The sequence below is a fragment of the Rana temporaria genome, chromosome 8 (assembly GCF_905171775.1).
Source record: "Rana temporaria chromosome 8, aRanTem1.1, whole genome shotgun sequence".
NCBI lineage: Eukaryota > Metazoa > Chordata > Amphibia > Anura > Ranidae > Rana > Rana temporaria.
This window is the reverse complement of record NC_053496.1, coordinates 182,963,583-182,987,524: the sequence shown is the minus strand read 5'-3', so window position 1 is coordinate 182,987,524 and position 23,942 is coordinate 182,963,583. Positions and strand designations below refer to the sequence as shown.

The 23,942-nt window shown below is 46.1% G+C and overlaps 1 protein-coding gene and 1 pseudogene across 1 annotated transcript; one reads left to right on the top strand and one right to left on the bottom strand.

The window, feature by feature from the left end:
- Nucleotides 1–428: 428 nt before the first annotated feature.
- LOC120910587 (zinc finger protein 850-like) lies at nucleotides 429–23,939 on the top strand (the record flags this gene model as incomplete). The annotated part of the gene is made up of 2 exons (XM_040322346.1): nucleotides 429–2,837; nucleotides 23,148–23,939. Coding segments are annotated over exons 1-2 (2,598 nt in total), but the record flags the coding sequence as incomplete, so codon positions are not given.
- Nucleotides 14,282–14,432, bottom strand: LOC120912487 (annotated as a pseudogene).
- Nucleotides 23,940–23,942: the final 3 nt, after the last annotated feature.

Sequence of the window (23,942 nt, the reverse complement as noted above, 5' to 3'; positions counted from 1 at the left end):
TGCGGGACGGTGCCGGACCATCGTATTCCTCTTATCCTGAGGAACCTCAGACTGTGCGGGACGGTGACGGAGCATCGTATTCCTCTTATCCTGAGGAACCTCAGACTGTGAGGGACGGTGCCGGACCATCGTATTCCTCTTATCCTGAGGAACCTCAGACTGTGAGGGACGGTGCCGGACCATCGTATTCCTCTTATCCTGAGGAACCTCAGACTGTGCGGGACGGTGTCGGACCATGGTATTCCTCTTATCCTGAGGAACCTCAGACTGTGCGGGACAGTGCCGGACCATCGTATTCCTCTTATCCTGAGGAACCTCAGACTGTGCGGGACGGTGCCGGACCATCGTATTCCTCTTATCCTGAGGAACCTCAGACTGTGCGGGACGGTGTCGGACCATGGTATTCCTCTTATCCTGAGGAACCTCAGACTGTGCGGGACGGTGCCGTCCTTCCAACAGATAAGAGGTTTTCCTGTACTGAGTGTGGGAAGTGTTTCCGTTTTAAGTCTGGTCTTTATGTTCATAAAAAATTTCATACAGGTGAGAAGCAACATTCCTGTTCTGAGGGCGGGAAACGTTTTGTAAAAAAATCAAAACTTGTCACACATCGGAGGTCTCACACGGAGGAAAAGCCGTATTCCTGTACTGAGTGCAGGAAATGTTTTTCAAGTACTTCCAGTCTTTCCTATCATCAGAGGTTGCACACCGGTGAGAAGCTGCATTCCTGTCCTGAGTGCGGGAAATGTTTTTCACGTAAGCCACATCTTGACGCACATCAGAGATCTCACACGGGTGAGAAGCCGTATTCCTGTCCTGAGTGCGGCAAATGTTTTTCAAGTAGTTCCAGCCTTTCCTGTCATCAGAGGTTGCACACGGGTGAGAAGCTGCATTCCTGTTCTGAGTGCGGGAAATGTTTTACAGAAAAGTCCAGTCTTTCCAAACATCAGAGATCTCACACGGGGGAAAAGCCGTATTGCTGTTCTGAGTGTGGAAATTTTTTTTCAGTTAAGTCGCTTCTTGACAGACATCAGATGTTGCACACGGGTGAGAAGCCGCATTCCTGTCCTGAGTGCGGGAAATGTTTTTCATGTAAGACACATCTTGACACACATCAGAGATCTCACATGGGGGAAAAGCCATATTCCTGTCCTGAGTGCGGGAAATGTTTTTCAAGGAAGTCAACTCTTGACACACATCAGATGTTGCACACAGGTGAGAAGCCGCATTCCTGTCCTGAGTGCGGGAAATGTTTTTCATGTAAGACACATCTTGACACACATCAGAGATCTCACACAGGTGAGAAGCCGTATTCCTGTCCTGAGTGTGGAAAATGTTTTTCAATGAAGTCAACACTTTACAGACATCAGAGATCTCACACGGGTGACAAGCCGTATTCCTGTTCTGAGTGCGGGAAGTGTTTTTCTACGAAGTCATATCTTAATACACATCAGAGAACTCACACGGGGGAAAAGCCTTATTCCTGTTCTGAGTGCGGGAAATGTTTTTCATGTAAGACACATCTTGACACACATCAGAGATCTCACACAGGTGAGAAGCCGTATTCCTGTCCTGAGTGTGGAAAATGTTTTTCAATGAAGTCAACACTTTACAGACATCAGAGATCTCACACGGGTGACAAGCCGTATTCCTGTTCTGAGTGCGGGAAGTGTTTTTCTACGAAGTCATATCTTAATACACATCAGAGAACTCACACGGGGGAAAAGTCTTATTCCTGTTCTGAGTGCGGGAAATGTTTTTCATGTAAGACACATCTTGACACACATCAGAGATCTCACACAGGTGAGAAGCCGCATTTCTGTCCTGAGTGTGGAAAATGTTTTTCAATGAAGTCAACACTTTACAGACATCAGAGATCTCACACGGGTGACATGCCGTATTCCTGTTCTGAGTGCGGGAAGTGTTTTTCTACGAAGTCATATCTTAATACACATCAGAGAACTCACACGGGGGAAAAGCCTTATTCCTGTTCTGAGTGCGGGAAATGTTTTTCAAGGAAGTCAACTCTTGACACACATCAGATGTTGCACACAGGTGAGAAGCCGCATTCCTGTCCTGAGTGTGGAAAATGTTTTTCAATGAAGTCAACTCTTTACAGACATCAGAGATCTCACACGGGTGACAAGCCGTATTCCTGTTCTGAGTGCGGGAAATGTTTTTCAAGGAAGTCACACCTTGATACACATCAGAGGTCTCACACGAGTGAGAAGCCGTATTCCTGTACTGAGTGTGGAAAATGTTTTTCAAGTAGTTCCAGTCTTTCCTGTCATCAGAGGTTGCACACGGGTGAGAAGCCGCATTCTTGTCCTGAGTGCGGGAAATGTTTTTCTGCGAAGTCATATCTTAATGCACATCAGAGAACTCACACGGGGGAAAAGCCTTATTCCTGTTCTGAGTGTGGAAAATGTTTTGTAAAGAAATCAAAACTTGTCAGACATCAGAGGTCTCACACGGGTGAGAAGCCGTATTCCTGTCCTGAGTGCGGGAAATGTTTTTCAGAGAAGCGGTATCTTGATAGACATCAGAGGTCGCACACAGGTGAGAAGCCATATTCCTGTTCTGAGTGCGGGAAATGTTTTGCAAGGAAGTCCCATCTTGACAGACATCAGAGATCTCACACAGGTGAGAAGCCGCATTCTTGTCCTGAGTGCGGGAAGTGTTTTTCTGCGAAGTCATATCTTAGTGCACATCAGAGAACTCACACGGGTGAGAAGCCGTATTCCTGTCCTGAGTGCGGAAAATGTTTCTCCGTTAAGTCGCATCTTGACACACATCAGAGATCTCACACGGGGGAGAAGCCATATTCCTGTCCTGAGTGCGGGAATTGTTCCTCACTGAAGTCCTGTCTTCCCGTACATTAGGGGTCCCACACAACCCTCGAGGTGTATTAGTAAGTGCGGGAAATGTCTTGTATATGAATGTTGCTGGACATGTGGGGAAGAAGCACACCCTGATATACACCTCAGATATACTCCATGGCTGATCTTCATCATGTAAGAAACAGTTGATAAGGAGATCAGAGATCACCAAAGACATGGATGAAGTGTTGTACCGTGTTGGCCAATGATAGCAGGATAAAAATAAAAATGGAGTCATTACCAATCCATCATTACTTTAGATCCGCGTAATCTATGTGATTTACGATCCGCCAGCACACTTTTGCGAGGCTAGTGCAGTATTCACAAAGCACTTACCTCCAAACTTGCACCGGCGGATCGTAACTCCCCCGGCGGAATTCAAATTCCGCGGCTAGGGGGAGTGTACAATTTAAATCAGGCGCGTTCCTGCGCCGATTTAACTGCGCATGCGCCACCGGCGAAATTTCCCAGTGCGCATGCTTCAAATGACGTCGCTAGGACGTCATTGTTTTCGGCGGCAACGTATATTGCGGCCATCCGTATTCCAGAACGACTTACGCAAACGACGTAAAAATTTGAAACTCGGCGCGGGAACGACGGCCATACCTAACATTAGCTACCCCTCATATAGCAGGGGTAACTATCCACCGGAAAAAGCCGAACGCAAACGACGTAAAAAAAAAGCGACGGGCAGGGGTTCGTTTCTGAATCGGCGGTTCTCCACATTTGCATATCTGACGCGTAAAAGACCGAGGCGACACCTAGCGGCCGGCGGGAGATTGCAGCCTAAGATCCGACAGTGTAAGTCACTTACACCAGTCGGATCTAAGGGAGATCTATGCGGAACTGATTCTTATGAATCAGTCGCATAGATCCGACCGTCGGATCTCAGAGATACGACGGCGGATCAGGAGATCCGCCGTCGTATCTCTTGATGAATCTGGCCCAATATGTATATATAATGACCACATGACGTGGAAAAGATTCTTCCCAATAGGAACACAGGATGTTGAATGACCGGTTGCCTGAAGGCGTCAAGGTTACTTCACACAAAGAGAGGATAAAATACGCTTACCCTGTGTTGTGGACTCATCTGTTTATAAAACAGTGTGTCTGATGAGCTTGTGGTCAAAGGGCCAGATTCAGAAAGGACTTACGACGGCGCAGCGCCATGTACGCCGTCGTAAGTCCTAATCTGGCCCGTCGTATCTATGCGACTGATTCTTAGACTCAGTTACGCATAGATATCCTTTAGATCCGACAGGCGTAAGTCTCTTACGCCGTCGGATCTAAACTGCAATTCCCCCCCCCCCCCGCTAGGTGGCGCTTCCGTCGATTTCCGCATCGAGTATGCAAATTAGCTAGATACGCGAATTCCCGAACGTACGCGCGGCCGACGCAGTAAAGTTACGACGTTTACGTTAGGCTTTTCCCGGCGTATAGTTGCCCCTGCTATATGAGGCACAGCCAATGTTAAGTATGGCCGTCGTTCCCGCGTCGAAATTTTAAAAAGTTACGTCGTTTGCGTAAGTCCTCTGTGAATGGGGCTGGACGTCATTTACGTTCACGTCGAAACCAATGACGTCCTTGCGACGTTATTTTGAGCAATGCACACTGGGATATTTTACGGACGGAGCATGCGCAGTTCGTCCGGCACGGGGACGCGCTTCATTTAAATAATACACGCCCCCTACCCGCCGAATTTGAATTCCGCCGGGTGATTTAGGCTACGCCGCCGCAACTTTACAGGCAAGTGCTTTGTGAATAAAGCACTTGCCTGAAAAACTTGCGACGGCGCAACGTAAATCGGATACGTTACGCCGCCGCACAGATACGCCCGCTGTACCTGAATCTGGCCCTTAGAGGACCTGAATCAGTGTGGCAGGGTCACCCAGGTGAGCAATGCGGTCTCGGTAACTCCTATGGAACGAATCTCGGGGACTGAAGCGATAAACCAGTAGACCTTCTGCTGCGAGCTGGATATGGACCAACTCGTACAGACTCCGAACATAAAGCAAACAAAAGAATGCTCCAAATGGTGCAGGTCATAAAAAACACTGAAGGTTTATTAGGATAAAACACAGGAGGTCATACAAAAAATGACATAAAGAATAAAAAGTGATCACATAAATGAAAAGATAAAAGCAGAATGGGGTGCTGTGAAGCAAAAAACCCGACGCGTTTCGGCTCAGAAAGACGTCACCAGGGGCATATCACTGCACACTCATACTGCTAGCTTTTATATATGAATTATGGACCGGACCCACCCTCAAAGGGGCGGGGCCAGACAGGAAGTGATGTTATATACTCCCTTAACTTGCAGGCGATACATATTAATTGCTTATTTAGTACAATGTTTCTGAGGCACATTAACCTTATCAATTGTAAATTTAGTCGATTTATTGTATAACTGTGATGCAGTATTGGGCTTCTTCCCCAACCTCTGGGCATTCAATCCACAGGTCTCTATAGGTTTAGGTTGACTTGGATATAACGTAGGTCCCGTCCACCTTATATAATTAAAGGAGTAAAGTTTATTCTCCCAAATGAATTTGTAGTTTTATCTATTGGCCTTCTATATCTTATGGGGGCCAATTTGCTAATTTTACATTTTGCTGATTATCTTTGGTTGTCTCTGCTTGCTGCCGCAGTGCCTTTTTTCCGGTCCGTCCTTTTATTCAATTTGCTATATGGGCACCAAGGGCGCACTTTATTGGGGGACAACTGGTCAATTATGTAGTTCCCATGGTGATCCCTATCTAGTGCCTCTGACACTCCGATTGGTTACACTTTTTAGCCATATAGGTGACCTGATGGTCTCCCAGACATCAGGTCACGGTCCCCTGTCCATTCCGGGTGATTTCCCTTATCCAAGATGGCGCCGACGGCATCGGCGCAATCTGTGACGCCTTGGGCGCGTTAGTACGCATGCGCGATCGTTCGGCACCTCCCTGTGGTCGATCGATGCGCATTGCGCAGCGTTCGGCGTCTATGGTGACCAATCACAGGAGGCATCTGGAATTTGCCCGCCCTCTGCGGTGACGTCAGACGCCGCCGGGTGGGAATTTAGAAGCGCGGCTATGGCCGCTATCCCTGGCATTGCTATTTCTACCTTGAAGTGAACGGCTGTTTATACAGCCGCCCCTATTTACATCCCTTCATGGACACAACAAGACCTACCGGTATGTATACCTTCTGGCCCCTGGAGGCTCTATTCAGTGGACATTTGGTCCATTGAATTAACTTTAAGATGTTTGGGCAAGATTCACAGAGCAGATACGACGGCGTATCTCCTGATACGCCGTCGTATCTGTTGTTCTATCTATGCGACCGATTCATAGAATCAGTTACGCATAGATAGCTATAAGATCCGACAGGTGTAATTGTTTTACACTGTCGGATCTTAAGATGCAATACCGCGGCCGCGGCTGGGGGGAGTTTGCGTCGTAAACCAGCGTCGGGTATGCAAATTAGGAGTTACGGCGATCCACGACGGTTTTTCGCGTTCGCTACGTTGCCGCTAGTCTAGTTTTCCCGTCGCAAAGTTTTTTTTGGTGCCTTAACGTTACACAGCAATCGTATTGCTGTATAAAGTATGGCCGTCGTTCCCACGTCGAAATTTAAAAAATAACGTCGTTTGCGTAAGCCGTCCGGGAATATGGAATTACGCTACGCGCGTCGCCGTTCGAAAAAATGACGTCACTTCGCGCAAAGCACGGCGGGAGTTCGGAAACGGAGCATGCGCGGTAGGTCCGGCGCGGGAGCGCGCCTAATTTAAATGGCGCACGCCCATTTGAATTGGCCCGCCTTGTGCCGGAGGCCGCCGGCGTAGGTTTTCATCGCAAGTGGTTATTGAATCAGGCACTTGCGATGAAAAATTGCGGCGGTGTAACGTATCTACGATACGTTACGCCGCCGCTCATCTACGTGAATCTGGCCCTAAGTGTAGTTTAAATCTGCCGGATCTTTGTATCTTTCCAAATGTTGCTGTTTTTCAACAGCTATTTGAATTGTTGTCAAACTGCACCCACATTGCTGATACCTTGATGGCGGCTGTCATTTCTACCTTCAGCTTGTTAGAGTTTTCTCACATTACTCCAGCTATATAGCATTGACCCTACTCTATTTTAATCCACTTAAGACCCGGACCAAAATGCAGCTAAAGGACCTTGCCCCTTTTTGCGATTCGGCACTGCGTCACTTTAACTGACAATTGCGTGCGACGTGGCTCCCAAACAAAATTGGCGTCCTTTTTTTCCCCACAAATAGAGCTTTCTTTTGGTGGTATTTGATCACCTCTGCGGTTTTTATTTTTCGCGCTATAAACAAAAATAGAGCGACAATTTTGAAAAAAATTCAATATTTTTTACTTTTTGCTATAATAAATATCCCCAAAAACATATATAATTTTTTTTCCTCAGTTTAGGCCAATACGTATTCTTCTACCTATTTTTGGTAAAAAAAAAATCGCAATAAGCGTTTATCGATTGGTTTGCGCAAAATTTATAACGTTTACAAAATAGGGGATAGTTTTATTGCATTTTTATCCAAAAATTTTTTTTTACTACTAATGGCGGCGATCAGCGATTTTTTTTGTGACTGCGACATTGTGGCGGACACTTCGGACAATTTTTGGGACCATTGTAATTTTCACAGCAAAAAATGCATTTAAATTGCATTGTTTATTGTGAAAATGACAATTGCAGTTTGGGAGTTAACCACAAGGGGGCGCTGAAGGGGTTAGGTGTCACCTAGCATGTGTTTACAACTGTAGGGGGTGTGGCTGTAGGTCTGACGTCATTGATTGTGCGTCCCTATATTACGGAACACACAATCGATGACAGCGCCACAGTGAAGAACGGAGAAGCCGTGTTTACATACGGCTCTCCCCGTTCTTCAGCTCCGGGGACCGATCGCCGGACTCTAGCGGCGAACGGGTCCGCGAGTCCCGGAGCTTTGGACCGGGTCGCGGTGCTGTTTTGTAGACGTATATCGTCGTTAGGCGGTCCTTAAGTGGTTAAAGGACCAAGGTACCCCTTTTTTACTATATATATATTTTTGTATATGGCTGTTTTGCCCCAGTATGGTTGTATTGGCTTGCGTGCTCCTCTAGCTGCAGCTAGTCCGTTGATCCTTTTTCTATATATAGATCCCGTTTTCTATGTACTATAGCCTGGATGGTTATTTGGTTGGATCGGAGTATTATTGGCCTGTTGTGGCAAGCGGTGGCAGTTGATTGATTCAGCAGAATTTCTATCAATCTACTGTTCCTTATTCAATTTTAAAGCGGGGGTTCACCCTAAGAATTTTTTTTTTCCTAGCATGCCATCAAGCATACTAGCACGAGCTAGAGTATGCCTTTATTTTATTTTTTGGCCCCGTACTCACAGTTTAATGCCGTAGTGAAGTTTCAGACTCCCGCGGGGAATGGGCGTTCCTATCAAGAGGGGAACATGATTGACAGCCGGCTATGGCGCGTCGCGCTTCTCCGGAAATAGCCGAAATAGGACTTGGCTCCTCACGGCGCCTGCGCCTAGTCTGTGCGCAGGCGCCGTATAGCACCGTGAAGAGCCGAGATCTACTCCGGCTATTTTTGGGAATCTTGACGCGCCATAGCCAGCCGTCAATCATCGTCCCTCTCCATAGGAACGCCCATTCCCCGCGGGGAGTCTGAAACTTCACTATGGGATTAAACTGAGTACGGCGCCAAAAAAATAAATAAAGGCATACTGTAGCTCACGCTACTATGCTGTATTTTATGGTAGAATGTTGTTATTTAGGGTGAACCACCGCTTTAATGTGGATTGAACATGGCCTTGAATGGTGAGTTGTTGCTCAATATCAAATATTTGTTTCTTATACATATGTTTGTATCTGCATCGAATATTGTTATCATTATGTTTTCAAATTAATCATGTAAATGTATTTTCTTTGAAAGTAATCTACCTATTCCGATGAATATTTTTGACTTATTGCTTCAATGCTTTATTCCATATGGAGTGTTTTTTCTATTTCCAGCATGACCTGTATAGCTCCTGATGAAGCTCGACCTGAGCGAAACATGTAGGGCTTCTATGTTACAGGTTTCTTTCTGGCTCTCTGTTGAGCCTTTCTTGTCCTCCGGCATTACATTATGTCTGTTCAATTTTTATAGTTGATTTATGTTAAAACAATAAACTTGATTTTTATCATATCTATTTGATTTATTGATTTGGATTGTGACACCTTTAAAATCCCTAGGGGTTGTTACCCTTCCCATTTCCTTTTATATTGCATATTAGTACACTGGTCTTAATACCTAATGTGCTTGGGTGCATGTGTAATCTATCATTACTAAAATATGTACATTAGCCACAATAATATCACATAAACAGCACCATGTGGGAAACAGTGTAGCACTCACAGGCACATATATAAACATTTGTATAATCCGCCAATCAGTGTGCTGTAGGATATCTTGTGTGACCCCAATGCGGACCATTCACTATATGACACTGTATGTTAGATCAGCACCAAAATATAGGTATACTAAACCCTATAAACAAAGTTGTAAACCTCTTAATGTCAGGGGCTGAGCCCCCATACTACCAGCAGCACGCCCCCCGTCCATGGAAAAGCCAATATTGAAGTAAATCCCCATGTTGGGTGACACCGTAAAGGACCGTAAATTCCACGTGGAATACATCCTACGTCACTGCCCGCGGCGCCAGCGGATGACGTCACGGCTCTCCCATGGATAGGTTGGTGCTCCTCTACCCAATCACAGTAAGAGACACCACGTAAGGAGCCTCCTACGCCACTCGCTGTAGCCACACCAGTTAGCATCGCGGCACCAGCGAATGATGCCTAATCCGCCAATCAGTGTGCTGTAGGCTATCTTGTGTGACCCCAATGCGGACCATTCACTATATGACACTGTATGTTAGATCAGCACCAAAATATAGGTATACTAAACCCTATAAACGAAGTTGTAAACCTCTTAATGTCAGGGGCTGAGCCCCCTTACTACCAGCAGCACGCCCCCCGTCCATGGAAAAGCCAATATTGAAGTAAATCCCCATGTTGGGTGACACCGTAAAGGACCGTAAATTCCATGTGGAATACATCCTACGTTACTCCCCGCGGCGCCAGCGGATGACGTCACGGCTCTCCCATGGATAGGTTGGCGCGCCTCTACCCAATCACAGTAAGAGACACCACGTTAGGAGCCTCCTACGTCACTCGCTGTAGCCACACCAGTTAGCATCGCGGCACCAGCGAATGATGCCTAATCCGCCAATCAGTGTGCTGTAGGCTATCTTGTGTGACCCCAATGCGGACCATTCACTATATGACACTGTATGTTAGATCAGCACCAAAATATAGGTATACTAAACCCTATAAACAAAGTTGTAAACCTCTTAATGTCAGGGGCTGAGCCCCCTTACTACCAGCAGCACGCCCCCCGTCCATGGAAAAGCCAATATTCAAGTAAATTCCCATGTTGGGTGACACCGTAAAGGACCGTAAATTCCACATGGAATACATCCTACGTCACTCCCTGCGGCGCCAGCGGATGACGTCACGTCTCTCCCATGGATAGGTTGGCGCGCCTCTACCCAATCACACTAAGAGACACCACGTAAGGAGCCTCCTACGTCACTCGCTGTAGCCACACCAGTTAGCATCGCGGCACCAGCGAATGATGCCTAATCCACCAATCAGTGTGATGTAGGCTATCTTGTGTGACCCCAATGCGGACCATTCACTATATGACACTGTATGTTAGATCAGCACCAAAATATAGGTATACTAAACCCTATAAACGAAGTTGTAAACCTCTTAATGTCAGGGGCTGAGCCCCCTTACTACCAGCAGCACGCCCCCCGTCCATGGAAAAGCCAATATTGAAGTAAATCCCCATGTTGGGTGACACTGTAAAGGACCGTAAATTCCACGTGGAATACATCCTACGTTACTCCCCGTGGTGCCAGCGGATGACGTCACGTCTCTCCCATGGATAGGTTGGCGCGCCTCTACCCAATCACAGTAAGAGACACCACGTAAGGAGCCTCCTACGTCACTCGCTGTAGCCACACCAGTTAGCATCGCGGCACCAGCGAATGATGCCGCAGCGCCCACATGGATTGATCAGCGTGCCTCCACCCAATCAGGTCTCTGTATGAGAATTCATGTGACCATAACAATAGGTCACAAGATCTGGACTTGCTACGTGGAGGGGAAGCCGTCCCATCACCGGTATTAAACTCATGAGGACGGCTATAATCTCCATCTTGAAAATGGGAAAAGAAAACAGAAGACTGGGGGGAGAGCAACCGCCCATCGTATCTAACTGAAGGAAAAGATGATAGACTGGCATACATTCCCCAATGTATCCCTGTTTAATAATTATTAAATAATTGTAAATATTTTTTTCTATGGAAGACAGGAAGTGATGTCATATACAGACAGGAAGTTCTGGGAGGAAGTATAGAGAAGATGTTGCTGGAACTGGCAGCAGAGGAGATAATAAGATATTATTATTATACAGGATTTATATGGCGCCAACAGTTTGTTTAGCACTTTACAACATGAGGGCAGACAGTACAGTTACAATACAGGGGGAATCAGAGGGCACGGCTTGTTAGAGCTTACAATTGTAGCGCTATTCTTTTCACACTCTACTGAGATATGATGGCACCACCTGTAGAGTATTTAGGAGCAGAGTCTTCATAATCTGTGTGATCAGGACAGGATCTCTAACATGTGCAGTGCCTCCACTCAATTGGGGCTTGTGAATAGCAAGTGAAATCCCAACTGAGAAATGTATCTCCACATAGATAATAATCCACACAGCCTTGTATTTGAAAGTCCATGTATAGAAGAAATAACATTCAGTGAGCCATCCAACATAAGGTATTTTCCGGACAGGAACATGAAATCGTTAACAGTCATGTATGTCTCAGTGAGGGGAAACTGCAGCACTTACACAGTCTGTTCTCTCTCAGTAAGAAGTCACTGGGCTAGATTCAGTAAGCAATTGCGTCTGCGTAACCATAGTTACGCAGCGCAATTGCTTAGTTGCGCCAGCGTAACGACTTTTCTGTATTCAGAAAGCTTGTTACGCCGACTGCAGCCTAAGATATGACTGGCATAAGGCTCTTATGCTGTTGTATCTTAGGCTGCATTCTTACGATGGCCGCTAGGTGGCGTTCCCGTAGTGGTCAGCGTAGAGTATGCAAATTGTATACTCACGCCGATTCACAACCCTACGCGCGCCCTGCGTACGCATTTTACGTTGTTTGCGTTAGTCGGGTTCCGCGTAAGGCTGTTCCTGCTATTAGCAGGGGCAGCCAATGCTAAGTATACCCATCGTTCCCGCGTCGCGATGTTTGAAAATTACGTCGTTTGCGTAAGTGAATCGTGAATGGCGTTTGGACACCATTTACGTTCACGTTGAAGCAAATGACGTCCTCGCGACGTCATTTGCCGCAATGCACGTCGGGAAAGTTTCCCGACGGAGCATGCGCACTATGTTCGGCGCGGGAACGCGCCTAATTTAAATGATCCACGCCCCCTACGGGATCATTTAAATTACGCGCGCTTACGCCGGCCATTTTTACGGAGCGCCCGCGCAAATTACGGAGCTACTGCTTCATGAATGAAGCGTAGCGCAGTTAATTTACGCAGGCGTAGCATAAAAACGGTACGCTGCGCCTCCGTAAGAAGTGCGCAGCAGTACCTGAATCCAGCCCACAGTTTTCTTTCTGCCACATGTCTCTCTCTACCCACTTACCCACAAAACCCCTTGCCATCCTCTGCTCTTCTTGATGACCTCATCCTTGGTGAGAAAGAAAGCATAGCAGCCATATTGAAAAAGGGCAAACAAACACGGCATAACAGGAGTATACACTTGGCAAATGGGCAAAGAAATGATCACATCACTACAAGTGTATAAGGATGTAGAGAACATACACACACAGCACATGGCCATGCTCGCACTACGAGATGTTTCTCGGGGCTGCATTTCTTCTGAGCTCTACAAGGTGGTGATCTTCTCACTTCTACCCAGACAGGAAGGCCCAGATTCTCGTATATGGGCGTAAAGTATCTGATTTACGTTATGCCGCCGCAAGTTTTACAGGCAAGTGCTTTATTGCGGTGGCGTAGCGTAAATCACCCGGCGCAAGCCCGTCTAATTCAAATTAGCCGGGTAGGGGGCGTGTAGCATTTAAATTAGGCGCGTTCCCGCGCCGTACGTACTGCGCATGCACCGTCCGGAAAATATTTTTTTCTCTTGAAAAGCCTATGGCGTGTGAACACACCCAAAAACTCCACCCGGTGCAGAAAAAATGTGCACACACATAAAGAGTGTTCACAAAAACGTGCAGACGGGTGCAACGTCAAGTGGTCCTCCTGTAAAGAGGGACCCAAACCCTGATCCCCCGGGGCGTTAGGCTCCAGACGGGGACTGAGGTACTGTGGTCCGAGAAACCGAAGCCGACACGGACCCAACTTCCTCGGAGGGACTGCCGAAACAGAACCCTCCCAGTACTAGGTGGGGCTCCCTCGAAGGGAGACCCCATGAGAGCAAGTGAACTAAGCCAGAAGGCCATGTCCACCCACTCCCAAGACGTTCAGGGCTGGCCCGAGGACCGGCACCCTAATAATCTCACAGTGAACAAAACGTGCACAAACAAAGGCTTAAATTAAATAAAGTGGGGGAAAGGGATAGTGGAGAGGAGAGTGAAAGAAGTGGTCATTGTGTTCAACAATGACCAGGCCCTCAGGCCAGGAATAAAAAATCCTCCGGTCCTAGCCAAAAGGCCCGGCCCAGGAGGCAGGTGCTAAAAAAAGCGTGTATCTGGTGCAGTGACCGTGGTATCTTAAATCAATGTGCCCCTCACACACAGTGATCTTCAGATACCCCTGGACTGCCACTCCAGGGGCACATGCAGCATAGGCTTTTCGTTCCATATCCGACCCCCCGACCGGCCAGTGCACCCCTGCCAGCTAGAGAGCCCTTCAAGGTTTTCTTGGGGAGAACTGCCACGCCAGTAAGCAGCCTCCACCAATACTAGCCCCTCCAGACCCTCCGTCAACCCGGCGGATTTGCATGGTCCTACCCCGTCCTACCACAGGGCATTACCAGCTCCTCCTACCGGGTCGCTGACAGAGATAGCACTTACACCAGCCAGCCAGAAGGCCAGACTAGAACTTGGCAAAAAGACCAAGACCAAGCGCAGCACCCATCCTCACCAGGAGCACCCTTCCAGATGGCTCAGACTCAACCATGGGCTGGCCCCCAGTATCTGTTGGGCAGCACAGCGTAGTCCCTGCTGAAACCATCCTTCCAGGTGCAATGACATCATTGGATTGCATCCACCCTCCCAACGGAGGTGCTTCAGCGCTCCGCTGACAACTGATAAGGACAGATACCACACCTAGTCCTAGCCAAAAGGCTGAGAAGCGACAGGGAAGACACCACAATCAGCACGGCCAGAGTGTGCAATAGCCGTGCCTCGCCCTGGGAGAACCACCTTCATGATCATGGTGTCTCCCCTGCCAGGTAAGTCCGGAAAATATCCCAGGGTGCATTGCTCCAAATGACGTCGCAAGGACGTCATTGGTTTCGACGTGAACGTAAATGGCGTCCAGCCCCATTCACGGACAACTTACGCAAACGACGTAAATTTTAACGTGGGAACGACGGCCATACTTAACATTGGTTGCCCCTCATATAGCAGGGGCAACTTTACGCCGCGCAAAACTAACGTAAACGTCGTAACTTCACTGCGTCGACCGCGCGTACGTTCGGGAATTCGCGTAATTTGCATACTCGACAGGGAAAACGACGGAGGCGACACCTAGCGGCAAAAAAAAAAAAAATTGCATTTAAGATCTGACAGGGTAAGAGCCTTACGCCTGTCGGATCTAATGGATATCAATGCGTAACTGATTCTAAGAATCAGGCGCATAGATACGACGGCCCAGATTATGATTTACGACGGCGTACATTGCGTTGCGCCGTCGTAAGTAGGGTTGCCACCTCATCCCTTTAAAAAGGAACACATCTGAATTACACAGATTCTGAGGCTAATTTAATGCAGATAAGGCACCAAGTGAGTTTAATTACCACCTTAATCAGCCACAGAACCTGTGTAATTCATATGTGTTCCTTTTTAAAGGGATGAGGTGGCAACCCTAGTCGTAAGCCCTTTGAGAATCTGGGCCGAAGTCTCTATGGAGGACAGAAAGGAAGTTCCGGGTGAGAGGTGAGTCAAGAGGAAGTAGAGTGGAGACATTGTTGGACCTGGCAGCAGAGGAGGTAATAAGATATTATTATTTTATAGGAATTGTATAGCGCAGACAGTTTACACAACGCTTTACAACATGAGGGCAGACAGTACAGTTACAATACAATTCAATACAGGAGGAATTGGAGGGCCCGCCTCATTAGAGCTTACAATCTAAGAATATTATATATATATTTCTCTCCAGCTTGGTGGGAGTGGAGGTGACCCCCATCTATAAGGATATACATTACATACACACAATGCACAAGGCCGTGTTCACACTACGAGACACTGTATTTCCTCTGAGCTCTTCATGATGGTGATCTCACTTCTACCAAGACAGGAAGTGATGTCAGGTACAGACAGGAAGTTCCGGGTTAGAGGTGAGTCGGGAGGAAGTAGAGAGGAGACAATGCTGGAAATGGCAGAAAAGGAGGTAATAAGATCTTACTTTATATATACACCCAGTAACCCCCGTCATGTCCGTCCTCTTCCTCCATAGTCACTGTGACGTCTTTTATCTCCAGCAGATGATGATGCACACATATATAGTGTGGAAACCTAGATTAACCCCTTAAGGGTCAGAACATTCCCCCACTTACCAGGCCGGAATATTCTCTTCATTTTGTAGTTAAATTCCAGTAATATGTTCCTTTAAACAAACAGCACTGGCAATAAATAGACAATACATCCTGACCATACATGGCCTAAAACAGGCAATTACTACACACAGGCAGATTAACCCCTTCAAGATCGTAACGTTCCCCCAGTTACAGGGCCGGAATATTGTCTTAATTTTGTTGATGTGTCACCTTTCCCACCAATCACCTTCTCACCTCATAAGTCTATACTAACGTATTATATGACTTTTATTAGTAGTGGGGGATGGGAGGGGTTGAAATATGTATGTCTTTATTTTAGAAGATTCAAATAGGAAGAAAGAGGGAAAATGTCATTTGTAGAAAAAATGTCCTGAATTTTTTTTTTTCATATTGATCCATGTTTTAGATATTCATTCACCATGATCAGGTAGATGGGTAACAATAACCAATAGGATTTATACACAAACATGTTTTATTTTATATTCAGAGTGTAAACCTTGGAGATTATAATATTGTTGTTAAAGAAGAGTATAAAGAGGAAGATGAGGAGTATGGAGTGATGAAGCAGCTTTCTGAAGGACACAAGGACATCATGATGGAGCAATCAAGTAACAGAAACCCACCAGAGAGATGTCCCCGTCCTCTGTATTCCTGGGATTCCACACAGGAAGGTCACACCATCCCCCACCATCATCAGGTAGGTGAGGAACAATCACTGGTAGTTATACATTATACACAAGCATGTGTGTTACAATAAATGTTTTATAATATATTGCAGATTGGAAACCTCGGGGATGATAATATTTTTATCAAAGAAGAGATAAAAGAGGAGGATGAGGAGTATGGGGTTATGGAGGATTTTTCAGAAGGAAACAAGGATATGATGGAGCCACCTAATACCAGGAACCCACCAGAGAGATGTCCCCGTCCTCTGTATTTCCGGGATTCCACACAGGAAGGTCACACCATCCCCCACTGTTACAAGGTTGGTGGGACGGAGAATCTAGAACATACACTTACAGTGACAATGTGTGGATTTTTTATGTGATGTCACAATATTAAAGCTCTTATTTTACAGATGATATTCTCTCTCATTTTCTTGGTTTAGAGTGGAGATCCAATCGATATAGAATTTGAGGTGAAATCAGAAGAAGAAGAGACGTATGTGAGGGATGATCAGCAGTCTATGGAGGAGGATGGAATAACGGGGACATTTACAGAGATCAGCACAGGTGGGTCATTAACACTAAATCCATTCCTCCACCCATACTGCTCACTGATTGGTCCAGAGTAGGGCGGGGACTGGGTGATATCAGCCTGTAATCTCCTGGTCACTTTCCTGAGCTGTGTTCCCCGTCCTGTATTCCTGTATTTCTCTCGGATAATCTTCCTTCTCTGTGCTGCAGACACAATTTATGTCTCTAGACTGGATTTATGGAGATTCTGGGGTTCAGCAAAATGTTGACTCTCACCATTGTCATTGCTCAACCTAGGCACCAGTGGCATGTGTCTTGGGTCTTCTGCCCCATGCCAGGGTATAGCAGGATCTCTATCTTTTTAATTCTCCCGGGGTCACTTGCTCTGTTTTCTTTCCTTGCTGTTCCCGGGTGGAGGGATATGTCTGTATAGTCTCAGACCCAAGTCACTGAGTGCAGTCTCAGGAGATGGGGGGCAGCGGTGTGGGATCTCTGCAACTTGTCTCCAGTAAACATTTAATCCACCACGGATTACTGAACATCAATGCTATGAATCCTGACCCTTCACTATATAATTTATATTGTACATTACATACTCCTGACCCCTGCACTATATACTTTATGTTGTACATACTACTCTGCAGAGTGTCTTACCTCCAGCTACAGGTCTCACAGTCCAGTCTGTGTCTCTGCATTGTGTGGATCACCTCCAGCTACAGATGGCGGCACGGTTAGATGCAGCGGCTACTCCGGGTCAAAAAGACGGAGCTTTTATATCTTTTAATGTTGTCTCTTTGTCTTCAAATAGTCTTACCTTATCACAAAGTCATCTGTAAACTACTTTAAAACATAAGTACGATTGCCAAAGTCTTTTGGATATCGTCAGTATACCCAATCATCAACTTTCACCAGGAGCGATCAAGAAGCTATGAGACCTCTGTTTACTGAAACTTTACCCCGAGACCGCAGTTTCGCCTACTGAAGCTATCCGCACAAGGCAGCGACGCAAGCGGTGTGAGAGGAGACAGAAACGCAGTGTTATTGTCGCGGTTTATATTCCCCCATGTGTAAATGCTAATGCCGCGTACACACGATCGTCTTTTTACGACGGAATTACGCTCAAGCTTTTTTGCATTTACACCAAATTCCGACTGTCAAAAACGCGGTGACGTACAACACTACGTCGAGCCTCTCTCCACAGGTGTTCAATGGGATTTAGATCTGGACTCATTGCTGGCCACTTTAGAACTCTCCAGCGCTTTGTTGCCATCCATTTCTGGGTGCTTTTTGATATATGTTTGGGGTCATTGTCCTACTGGAAGACCCAAGATCTCAGACGTAAACCCAGCTTTCTGACACTGGGCTCTACAGTGCGACCCAAAATCCTTTGGTAATCCTCAGATTTCATGATGCCTTGCACACATTCAAGGCACCCAGTGCCAGAGGCAGCAAAACAACCCCAAAACATCATTGAACCTCCACCATATTTCACTGTAGATACTGTGTTCTTTCCTTTGTAGGCCTCATTCCGGTTTTGGTAAACAGTAGAATGATGTGCTTTACCAAAAAGCTATTTCCTGGTCTCATCTGTCCACAAGAAGTTTTCCCAGAAGGATTTTGGCTTACTCAAGTACATTTTGGCAAACTGTAGTCTTGCTTTTTTATGTCTCTGTGTCAGCAGTGGGGTCCTCCTCGGTCTCCTGCCATAGCGTTTCATTTCATTTAAATGTCGGCAGATAGTTGGCGCTGACACGGATGCTCACTGAGCCTGCAGGACAGCTTGAATTTCTTTGTTTAGCGGCGGCTTATCCACCATCCAGACTATCCTGCGTTGCAACCTTTCATACATTTTTCTCTTCCGTCCACGCCCAGAGAGATTAGCGCACTGTGGACAGAGGCAAATCTAGATCTCTGGAGATGGACTTGTAACCTCGAGATTGTTGATATTTTCCCACAATTTTGGTTCTCAACTCCTCAGACAGTTCTCTTCTACTCTTTCTGTTGTCCATGCTTAGTGTGGCACACAATGCAAAGACTAAAATTAACTTCTCTCCTTTTATCTGCTTTTAGGTGTGATTTTTATTTAACACCTGTTACTTGCCCCAGGTGAGTTTAAAGGAGCATCACATGCTTGAAACATTTTTATTTATCCATAATTTTGAAAGGGTGCCAAGAATTTGGACCAGCCCATTTTTGGAGTTTTTTGTGACATTTTGTCCAATTTGCTTTTTTTCAATTTTTTTGTTTTGTTCCAACACACACAAAAGGAAATAAACATGTGTATAGCAAAACATGTGTTACTGCAATACCTTGCTGTGAGAAATACTTGATTTTCTGGAAATCCATGATTTCATCTTACAATACGATTTAGACTGCCTCTTTATCACAGAAAGCTGGCTTTCAGCTGACTGTAACACCATACTGGGAGAACTGGTGCCAGCAAATTATCGTATTCTAACGCAAAACAGAGTGGGGCAAAGAGGAGGAGGCCTGGCGGTGATCCACAAGACTCACCTCTCGATCACAAAACCAGTCCTTCAAAACTCGCTTCCATTCATGGAAACCCTCACTCTGCAACTGCAAACAAATCCCCAAGACACTGTGCATATTCTACTCTGTTATAGACCACCCGGCCCAAAATCGCAGCTTCTCACGTCTTTGACGAAGTTCATCTCCACCTATACCCTAAACATCAAACACCTCTTGCTGCTTGGGGTTTTCAACCTCTGGGCCAACTCCTCACTGGATCCCGTCGCCGACGCCTGCATCGACCACCTAGAAGGATTAGGTCTGCAGCAACTAGTACACGGGCCCACCCTTCCCTTAGGTCATACGCTCGATCTCATTTACAAGATTTGGAAATCGACATCCTGGAAAATGAGCCGCAACCATGGACAGATCACCACGCTACTAAATTCACAATTACCAAAAATATCCCCTCAATAAAAACGATAAAACCGGTGACAACTCACTGGACTAGATCTCAGAAGAAGCTCCACTCTGAACTCTTCAAAACTACACTAGGGAACAAAATAAAAACAATCCAACAACAGCAAACAGCCACAGAAACACTTTACGCCATCAACAAGGCGCTACTACAGTCAGCCGACTTAGTAGCACCAAAACGCAAAACTTGCATCCGGAAAAACAACTCCAGCTGGTTCAATGACCAGCTGTCGTTGCTAAAGCAAGAGCGTAGAAGAGCGAAAGCTGCTTGGAAAAGATGCTCGTCAGAGGAAAACCTCACCATTTATAAGAGAATAACCAAGAAATATCACAAAAGAAACCTTTATGGGCAAAAAAAAAATCACTTTTCCAACATCATCGTAAATGCCCTAAACCGCCCCCGCAAACTCTTTAAGCTGGTCACTCAGACTATGAACCCAGCCTGTTTAGAGGCCCCCAATTCTGACTCACAAGAAGTTTGCAACGAATTATCGGATTATTTCATTAATAAAATTGAAAAAATCAGTGAAAGTATTCTGCAAAAAAGAACCGTGATCAATCCCTCCCCAAACCACAAATCTAATACCTACATAAAGCCACCGCAATCAACTAACTTCTCCCTTAAACCCGTTTCCATCGAGGCCACTAAAAATATCATCGATATGCTGCGGAACAGCACTTCACCCAATGATATCATCCCCACTAAAAAGCTGAAAGATTGTGCCGATATGTTGGCACCAGCTATCACGCAGCTCATAAACCAATCGTTCCAGGAGGGCACGGTGCCCACCTTGCTGAAATAAGGTATAATAAAACCAATTCTAAAAAAAACACCCTTGACCCCAAAGATCCAAACAACCGTCGACCCATAACAGGCCTAAATGTCTTCTCCAAGGTTTTGGAGAAAGAAGTTGTACAACAATTACAACACCATTTAGACACCCATAAATTACTTGATCTGTTCCAATCGGGTTTCTGTCCTGGTCACGGAACAGAAACTGCGCTGCTCAAAATATGGGATGACGCCCTCGGGGCAGCAGACGAAGGAGAATCTTGTCTTCTAGTACTGTTGGACCTAAGCGCGGCTTTTGACACAGTAGATCATGGATTACTACTGACTCGGCTAGCTGAAGTAGCCAGAGTCACGGAATGTGATCTAGCTTGGTTCTCCTCCTTCTTGGAAAACCGATCTCAAACAGTGAAACTGGGGCCTTTCACCTCTTGTGTCTTGTGGAGTCCCTCAGGGATCCCCTCTGTCGCCCGTACTGTTTAACATCTATCTCTGCATTCTGCAGATGACACACAACTGTATTTTCGCATATGCAACAAAAAGGATCATCATCTCGGACTAGAGAAATGTCTTACTTTGATAGACAACTGGATGACACAGAGTTATCTCAAACTCAACGGTTCGAAAACAGAACTTCTCCTGTTTCGCGCCAACCGCAAAAATCATCCCGCAACAACATGGACACCTTTGCCCATTCTGGGTACAGCGATCACCCCTAGCACCAAAGTCAAAAGTCTTGGAGTCATTTTCGACTCCAACATGACAATGGATACACAAATAGGGTCAGTGGTCAACGGATCGTAACCATCTGCTGCGCCTACTACGTAGACTCACCCCCTTTATCCCGAAAGAGGACATTCCAGTCGTGGTGAGAACAATTATTAATTCCAGACTTGACTATGCGAATGCCCTCTATCTCGGACTCCCAAATCACTCGTCTGCAAGTCGTTCAAAATACGGCCGCTCGACTCGTGACTGGGAAAAAAACATGGGAATCAATCTCACCTTCTCTGAGATCCCTTCATTGGTTGCCAGTAAAAGACAGAATCACTTTCAAGGCACTCTGTCTAATGCATAAGTGTATTCACGGAAACGCCCCCCAATAGCTAAGCGAAAAAATAAAAGCTCACAACCCCAATCGCGTTCTGCGATCCACCAATCAAAATCTATTCCAGATACCCAAAGCCAGATACAAGTCCAAAGGAGATCGATAATTTGCAGTCCAGGGACCTCGTCTGTGGAATGCACTACCAACCACCATTCGGTTGGAGGTGAACCACTTGGCCTTCAGGAGAAAGATTAAAACCCATCTCTTCTGAGGTCAAAGGGGCTCTACGCATGGAATCGATTCAGTTTGCATGTGCTGCGCTATATAAGTTTTTCACTCACTCACTCTCTTCCCTCTAAAATATATATATATATATATACACATACATACATACACACACACACACACACACACACACACACACACATACATAATATGTATTCCCTTTTGTTACACCCATTTCCTACCAGCTGGACATTTTATATCTGATGATTTGATTGGAGCACAGACTTTTACATGTTGATAATAATGTGATAACATCCTCAGACTTTAAGGTTCCAAACAGAAAGTGATAATGAGGGAGGAGTCAATAACCCAATGATGGTGGTCTTCAGGATCAGTCCAGTCTTCATCTTGGTTGTTCTCCTCCCCATCCTCACTCTCTGACCTCTGGTGGGGCTCAGCCCCGCTGTTATTCATGACTAAATCATAGACAAAATGAGGAAGTGCAGGACTTCTTGTGTTGGGAAGATGGCAATGAGTGATAGAGGGGGTGGGGACACTCGTCCTATAATCCCCTCATCACTGTCACTCCTATAAAAGACAGTTCTCGTTGTTTCCTCACTCTCTGACTAAGGTCCATGAATAAAGAAATGATCTGGTAGGAGATCAGAGGACCCATTTACTAGTTACCTTGAGGGGGGAATTGTAAGATCCTCTGAGACAAAGCTGCTTGATGTGGGCGGAGTCCTGGTTTAGGGGAACCAATCTGCTCATGTCTAGTAATAATCTTTGTATTTCTATTTTAGTAGATGGACGGGAGATGAGGAAAACCTCAGAGGATTGTCTCACTTTGTCTCCAGACTGTAAAGTAGAAGATGAGGACATCACACAGTATAGTCCAGGAGAAAACCCGACTACATCAAATGTCCATCCGGCACCACACAGTGTAGATGGACCATCGTATTCCTCTTATCCTGAGGAACCTCAGACTGTGCGGGACGGTGCCGGACCATCGTATTCCTCTTATCCTGAGGAACCTCAGACTGTGCGGGACAGTGCCGGACCATCATATTCCTCTTATCCTGAGGAACCTCAGACTGTGCGGCACGGTGCCGGACCATCGTATTCCTCTTATCCCGAGGAACCTCAGACTGTGAGAGACGGTGCCGGACCATCGTATTCCTCTTATCCTGAGGAACCTCAGACTGTGCGGGACGGTGCCGTCCTTCCAACAGAAAAGAGGTTTTCCTGTCCTGAGTGCGGAAAGAGTTTCAATTCTAAGTCTGGTCTTAATAAGCATAAAAAAATTCATACAGGTGAGAAGCCACATTCCTGTTCTGAGTGCGGGAAATGTTTTATAAGGAAGTCACATCTTGATAGACATCAGAGATCTCACATGGGTGAGAAGCCGTATTCCTGTCCTGAGTGCGGGAAATGTTTTGGAGAGAAATCAGAACTTGTTAGACATCAGAGGTCTCACACGGGCGAGAAGCCGTATTCATGTTCTGTGTGCGGGAATTTTTTTTCAGATAAGTGGCATCTTGATAGACATCAGAGGTCGCACACGGGTGAGAAGCCATATTCCTGTGCTGAGTGCGGGAAATGTTTTACAGGGAAGTGGCATCTTGACACACATCGGAGGTCTCACACGGGTGAGAAGCCGTATTCCTGTCCGGAGTGCCAGAAATGTTTTGCAGTTAAGTCGCATCTTGACGCACATCAGATGTCGCACACGGGTGAGAAGCCGTATTCATGTTTTGAGTGCGGGAAATGTTTTTCAGATAAGTCCAATCTTTCCTGTCATCAGAGAACACACACGGGTGAGAAGCCGTATGCCTGTCCTGAGTGCGGGAAATGTTTTTCAGTTAAGTGCAGTCTTTCCTATCATCAGAGATTGCACACGGGTGAGAAGCCGTATTCCTGTCTTGAGTGTGGGAAATGTTTTACAACTAAGTCACATCTTTACAGACATCAGAGATGTCACACG